This window comes from Papilio polytes, unplaced genomic scaffold (genome assembly GCF_000836215.1).
Source record: "Papilio polytes unplaced genomic scaffold, Ppol_1.0 DF821845.1, whole genome shotgun sequence".
In the NCBI taxonomy this organism is placed as follows: domain Eukaryota; kingdom Metazoa; phylum Arthropoda; class Insecta; order Lepidoptera; family Papilionidae; genus Papilio; species Papilio polytes.
In genome coordinates this window covers 2,020,376-2,028,027 of record NW_013527359.1, presented here as the reverse complement: position 1 = coordinate 2,028,027, position 7,652 = coordinate 2,020,376, and the positions used below count along the sequence as shown (strand labels likewise).

Sequence of the window (7,652 nt, the reverse complement as noted above, 5' to 3'; positions counted from 1 at the left end):
TATAACCATTGGAAACAACAAGCCATCAACCTTTTTAGTGGAGAATGATGACAAAATACTGGAAGTGGAAACTCAATTTGAAAACATGTCATTTATTAGGATTGCGCGAATACACACGCTCCAATATAAATCTAACTGCACCTGATATTGCTGCGCCAGTGAGTGCGGTCAGACCACGGTGACAGTATCCACCCAGCATATGTGCTGAGTTCTCTAAAATGACCCACTTAGTGTCGTTTGTCTCCGATGAATGTTTAGGCGGCGGTGACCGCGCGGGCAACTTGTATGAGAAACAACCAAGTGGTGTCTGGTGCTTGAGCGCTTTCGACACCCACGAACGACGTATAGTGTCCGGGTAACCGGCCAGGGAACAGTAAGTCACTGTAATGAGTGATTAAATTGCAATTAAATGTTTACTTATTTTAAAATTCCAGTAAGAAAATATGAGAATCTTTATCTCACTACGGTTATTCCGTTCTTGTTCATTTTAACGATTTTTTTAATAGTAACCGTATTATAAGAACGATTCTTCTGCCTCAGAATTAGAAATAAGCGCCTGGCCTTATGTGTATAAATTATGAAAAAAAAAACTTTGCTGGTTTTAAATTAACTTTTCTATGACAAAAGATCGTAAAATGGATGAATATAAGAACTCAAGTATAGTACTAAAAAAGTAGTCCTTACCAAGGTAAGTACTTTTTTCTCTTTCGTTTCATTATAAGTTAAAAATAATATGAAAAGAAAAACAATGCAATGCATTACATTTTATTATAATAGTTAAATACAAATAATGCATAAATTAAATAACACTCTCATAACGCGCATTCACAATGATCGTATATTTCTCAAACAAAACAACTAAGAAACAAGTAAACGTATTAACAAAAAAATCAAATAACAACATAATTTTCAAGCATTTTCTTTTCACAAGAAAACAACAAATCCGTATTATCAAAATGTTCACATTTCCTTTCAATCGTATTTTTATTTATTGGAATATTTCTGCTCCAAAATATATCTGACTGCTGCAGATATTGCTCCCGAGGCAACAGCAGTGAGATGTCGATCGCAGGCTCCGCCCACCATGTTCACTGTGGGTGCCGAAATTGCCCATTTATCAGTACCTTTGTAGGAATATTTACTTGACGTCTGCGCTGGCAATTTGAGTGTAAAACAACCCAATGATGTCTGATGTTTGAGCGCTTTTGCTATCCATGTACGACGTAGAGTATCGGGATAACCAGAGAGTGAACACAGGGTCACTGGAACAACGAGCGTTGATTTGTTATTTCTTAGCACTATAAAAACTTTTTAAATCAATAAAAAAAAGCAGAATAGCTAAGCAAGGAGTGCAATGTGTATACAAACTTTACAAGTGCTAATATAAATACATTGTGCAAAAATATAGACACAAAATGAATGAATGAATGTTAACTTACTGAATGAATGACCACCTCGTCATATTCAGGCAGTGTGAGTCAAACAGGCAGCTTGTTCCGATACTTTTGAACTACTAAGCACTACGATTAATTGAGATTTAATCGAAATATTAAATTCAAATGTAATGTGATAATTTGTGAAAATAACAGTCATTTGTTTTTAAATGGTATTAAATGGTTACCATACCGAAATACGTTCAACGTGATCTTTTCTAACAAAACTAACATTGACCACTACGCCAATACTAAAAATATGGCGACACGAATTATCCAATAAGCGCAATTCAATATCTAGAAACTAGGTACAGAAAATTAAAGTAAAACTCACTTTGCTCCAACAACAAGTCTAATATTTTGAAGTTGTTCGCTGCTATGTAATTCGCTTCACGAAATATTTTTGTGCAGAACATATCGATTAGTTCCTTGTCTTCTCTTGTAGAGAATATTCTGCAACCTCGTCCGCGATGAGCTTGTATCAGCCAAAGCAACCTGGAATACATCAATTATCTAAAATCAACAAATCTTTATTTAAAGTCTACTTCGCAGCCACTTTATGGAATACTAGTTGTTCCGGTGCGGCTTCATTCGCATGATATTTTGTAAGTTCTATTTTATTGTTCACATTTGTCAAATTGTCAATAGCAAATGTCAAAATGACATGACATGACAAACCTTGCCAATCTTACTTTCTTGATGTTGGCAGCAACTTTTGGTCTCTTTCCCACATTAGGGTTTTTATCCTAAATATTTACTCCCTAAGTTTAATGGCGTGAAAATATATAGCCTAAAGCGTGGCGTAAGTGTAGGGCTTTTATTTAAAAAAAAAAGAATTATTCAGAAATATGCTGTAGTTGCTGACATCTTAGGCAACAAAGAAGTGTGTGTTTACGCTTTATTATAATAGTATAGTATATAGTATAGATAGATATTCTGTACTTAAAACACAAACTACGTGTTAGCACTCACCTGTGAGTAAGAGAATATCCAAAGTTTGTTCCGTTGACCAACATGTTGTAACACATTGGTAGAAATCTACACACCCGTTTGTTTAGCCTATTCTTCGCAAGCGAAGCGATGCATATATCTGCAATAGTCAAAAAATATCTCCCCTAAACACAGTAAGAGCATGAGACAACATTCAAATAACACTTAAATTCTACAAGAAGTAGTTCAAGGTCACGCAAAGGGTAAAGAGAAGGCAACAATTGAAATCTATCTGAAAGATTCTGAAAGTCGCTTTACGCCTAGAACAACATTATCTAAGTTTCAGTACAGCGAAAAGCCTGTAGAACTGGGCCTAATAAATGATAACGAGGTTTACTTTGCAACCCATTCTTATTCGAATACGCCATTCAAACTGAAAATAAATGCGGTTGCCAATCATAGGTCGGAGTAGCATACCTAACTTCAAGCAAAAATTGTTGATCGAAGGTTCCTAAGTAAGTAAACATTCATCGAAATGTATCGATTGCCGATTGATTCTTATAGCTTTCATCTAGTAAAGTATACACAGCAGTGTAGCAGTGACCCCTTGTTAGCTAAGAGAACAATGTAGTTAATATCCAAATAATCCTCATTTTTACATTCCACAGAAATATACTCTAAATAATAAGAATTATGAATGTATTGTTTTATTGAAAGGACGCGATATAAATGCTCATTCCACACAGACCGTAAAAATTCCTAGTTTTTGTTCATCGCTGTAACAATACTATTCAAGATGGTGTTTTTTCTTAAAGAGAACAGAATCTTAAATATTCAATTCAATAGTAAAATAATTGTACAGAACGTCATTTAATTATAATAATGAACAATGCTTTGTTAGTTTATAATATAAACTTATCGACAATCCTACATGGATTGTGTTGAAAATTATGGAAACCCCCATATTTTTTTCTTAAATATGATTAATTGTCGTCAGAGGAATTTTACTCCCAAAATCTGAATTATTGTTAAGCCATTGGCTCTAATGTCATACTAATACTATTAATGCTAAAATTTGGGTACATTGATTGTTATGGATGTATCTCGATGTAATTTAGCACAGCTGTAGAACATACTCTGCACGAACACGTAGGTTTTTTATTAAGGTATTTTATTATTCTGCGTGTAGTCGCGTCCAAAAGCTAGTTATTGACAAACCAAGTGTTTATTTTAGACATCGACGACGAAGTATATGTGGGAGTAGACCTAAGAACATCTTGGCTCAAAAACCTTTGCCAATGGTTTGGAAAGAGCAGCTATTCGCTTTTTAAAGCCGCGGTGTCAAGTTGCCCTAATGATATTAATGGCACTTTAAGAAAAGTAGACCTAAGAAGAAATAAATGGATTTCATGGACATGATTAACATGAAAGTGCCGTCTGAATGACCAATCTATTTGGAGAACTAAACTCTGTGACTCAATGAGTGATATTAGAAAAATGAGATTCTAAAATGAGCTTTGATTTGATGCTACTGTATCCAAGTGTATATTAAAAAAACGAAGACTTACCCGCTTCTCTAGGATCCGGTTTCCATCTACTTAATTGACTCACTTTCGATTCGTAATTATCCCATTTTGGATATGAACTCCTCATCAAAAAGATAGGTGATTTTTTTCTATTTTTAAAATCGACGATACCTTTGATACCAAGTGTTCGATTTACAAATAACGTTGTTACTAGAACAAAACAGATACTCAGTTACTCAGTTAGCGAGTTTTTAATCTATAGGATATCTATAAGATTTGACAAAAAATAATCCTTTCCCGGAACCTTTCTTATGCTCAATCTCTGCATTCCTTGTGTAATAATTTCCCGCCACCGTCACATCCTCTTTGTTGCAACTGCTGGCCAAAAACATAAAGGCATTTTGACAAAAATATGACAGATTAAAACATACCTCTTCTATTCAAAACGTTCTTTTGGTCCTTATTCTGTTTAACCATCAGTTCGAAATATTGCAATAACTCGCCATTGTAACGAAGAAAACTTTTTATGTACATTTTCAAATCCCTTTGCAAGTCGTCCTCACGCGTTAACAGAACGTGTTGGAGATTATCTGTAAGTAATAAGGGGCCTTGATGACTTTTTTTAGAAATCGTTTTCTGTTCTCCTTCTTCATTGTCTTTTGCTACCATTTGACACTACTGAGAAAGTAGTTAAATGTAATTAAGGGTTAAGGTTCTGCTGAAGGAACCCTTAAATAGCTCAGAGTTCGGTTTTTAGTCTTTAATCTTGTTATTTATCATATTATGTTATTGTGCGTCCACTTCAATACTTTCTTTCTGTCATTTAAATCTGATGTCAGCACTAAAGCATTTTTCTGATCATTTATTTCTAATTATTAGCATATTTTTAACAACAAAAGTACGTAGCTGTTAAGGATAATTCTTATAGAGTCATACAACATATTTGTAATTGTTTTTTGTGTAAATTTCATGTTATGAAATTTAGGGATATTGTTATTGTTTTCTTTGGATAATGTAATAGTTTTTTACGAAAATATGAATAAATACAGGTTTATATCTTACCGTATACAATTGACAAACCGTAGGCGAAATTCATATCTATTTCATGTTTATGTCGATGTGAAAAATCCAATATTTTCTTTAAAGACTGCAAGTATAACAAAAGATCAACAATTTTCGGAAAATCGTCCAAATAATCGAATTCCGAAGGTACATCACTATCAGTATCAACACTCGGAAAACTTTCACTGCTATTTTCATCGACTATTATTAAAATTGTAATAATATAAATAACAATACGAATAAAAGATCGTGAGAACATTTTACTAATAGGTAAAAAGGATAACCTAACGACTTTCCCACAATACTAGTGTACATCTGCTCTATTTAAATTAAACTGAAGATTTTCCGAAGGCAACCGGCCTTTTATAAAGTGTCGGTCTATGATGTAACAATGCGCGTAACCGATGCTTATAAAAAGTAACATCAAAACAATAATGATAAACAATTGTTACAAATAATTCTTGTTATTTAACTTCTTACTCCATAATGCGATATTAGAATTACTTCTACGATCTCAAGTATATTTATGTTTCCGATTATTTGTTATAAAATACGCACATCCTTATTGGTATATGCAGAATAGACAATACATAACTTCTAAGTTCATTACCAAATACTTCTTGAACAAGTCTTGTATTTCCTAAAGTTTAGAGTTCGATCTTTGGTAGATACCAAATTTATTAGATCGGAATTTTAAGTGTGCAACTTTAAACAAAAATAGCAATAACTGGTTTTGGACTACAATTTGTAATTGTCTTAGAATAGAGCAAGGGTTCTAAGTATCTAGTAACGAATTTAAACCAGAAAAGTCAAACAGTTTAGAACCTTTTATTGTGATCTGGGTCATATGAGACAGTTTAACTCGTTCTGAAAAATCATTCAGCTCTTTTTTATCCTGGATCACCGAATAGATAAAAGAAATAGTTAATGTACATGTTACGGCAATTATCGTAGCATATGTCTTAGCATGTATCGTAGCACTAAGTACCTCTGTTTTCCTAGAAGCGTTATATTTTTCGTCCAATTGCCGACCGAGCTAACATCAGTCGTACTGGTTTTAGAAAGCTTATTGTCATTTTTAGTTTAAATCATCTTTGTTAAATAAACAAAACAAATCAAGCTTTTATTGTAATTTCAGTTTTAACTCATTACATTTTTACTCTTGAGTAATACTTAAAGGCCCGTCCCGCCTAATTATAAATTATCTGATAACAATCCAACGTGTAAAATATGTGATGAAAATATCAGATTCTGTTACCTTATCTGACAGTTACGTCATTTTAAGCTATCTGTACCTTTATCAGCCAGTGGTGGGACAGGCCTTCAATAGTCTAGCTTCTACACTGAGGTCTCACATTCGTAAAATAAAAATTATAATTCATTTTTTTCCATTGTCCTGTTCTTACACCTGGGCAAAGAAAGTAATAAAATGGATCTCCAGTACAACTTTTTTTAAATGTAGGTTACTAGATATTTAATAAGTAAAGTTTTTCAATTCCTTTTGTATTATAACAGTTTGTTTTACAGAGATAATTCAAGTGACCACTAAGCCTGGATAAGCTTCCCGCAATCAAGTGAAATGAGTGTAAATGGCGCGCCATCTCACCGCCTGCGGCGATACTCATTCTTTCAGCTGTCTTACTTTGATCTGGCATTATTCGTTTCAATTTTATATTTTTATTCTATACACGTACCTAACTTAATGAAGCGACGAAGTTATATTTAGAATGCTTTTCAAAAGAGACAGAAACTAGCTGCAGTAACTAGGATTTTTAATTCCAAGCTTTAAAGAACTCTGGGTTACTTTTCAAACTTCTTATCCATTTTTTTTAAAAGCACCACTAATACCAGGAGGCAGAAGATATTTAGTAATTACCTATCTCTGAAGGAAGGGTTCTGTAACTGTGTGGATTTGACGAGGTTACGGATCTACGTCTTTTTGACCGGCTTCCCAAAAGAAGGAGGTACCCAATTCTTCTGTGTTTTTTTAACAGTTTTATCGATGCTTGCACGTGGATGTATGATTACAATTTTTTATTAGATACATTTCCTTGTTTCCATTTCAATTAAATTCCACACGTTGTTTACACAAAAACACATAGAATTATAAATCTTGTTATTATTATTGCAAAGGTTGAATGGTAATTGTGGCAGTGTTTGATAAATTTTCTACGATATCAACATACTTATCCAATTTTTTTCTTTAATTTATACCTTCAGTGAGTTTTTCTTTACCCTCTATTTTTATTTGTTAAACATATGTGATTTTTAAAAATGATAAAAACAACGACCATCGTCGTTTTTTTCTCCCAATCTAGGCAAATTCATTTTTTATCGCGTCCCGTACCTATACAACTATGCCGAAATGTTTGTTTAAAGTTCAAGCCAAATATGTACCTGAGAACTTATTTTTTTGAATGAGACTCCTTTTATGTACCCATAGAAACACGAATTAAATAACGTAAACGTTTTGCATTAAACTTAAGTTTATCTTTTGATTTCCAAATTTTCTTCATTTCAATAGAATAACTTCACCTCTTGTCCTGCAACCTCCCGGTAATCTATATCTATACTAATCTATATTTCTATACTAATATTATAAATGTGAAAGTTTAGATGGATGGATAGATGGATGGATGGATGTTTGTTAGAGTTTGTAGCCTAAACGGCTGAACAGATTTCGATGAAGTTTGGTATAGAT

At 33.2% G+C, this 7,652-nt stretch overlaps 1 protein-coding gene across 1 annotated transcript; it reads right to left on the bottom strand.

Annotated features, from left to right (window-relative positions):
• Positions 1–910: 910 nt before the first annotated feature.
• On the bottom strand, positions 911–3,965 carry LOC106107937. The gene is made up of 4 exons (XM_013288969.1): positions 3,932–3,965; positions 2,406–2,523; positions 1,768–1,928; positions 911–1,262 (listed from the first exon to the last, which is right to left on the bottom strand). The coding sequence occupies exons 2-4, from the start codon at positions 2,459–2,461 to the stop codon at positions 985–987; spliced, it is 495 nt and encodes a 164-aa protein (XP_013144423.1). The 5' UTR covers positions 2,462–2,523; positions 3,932–3,965; the 3' UTR covers positions 911–984.
• Positions 3,966–7,652: the final 3,687 nt, after the last annotated feature.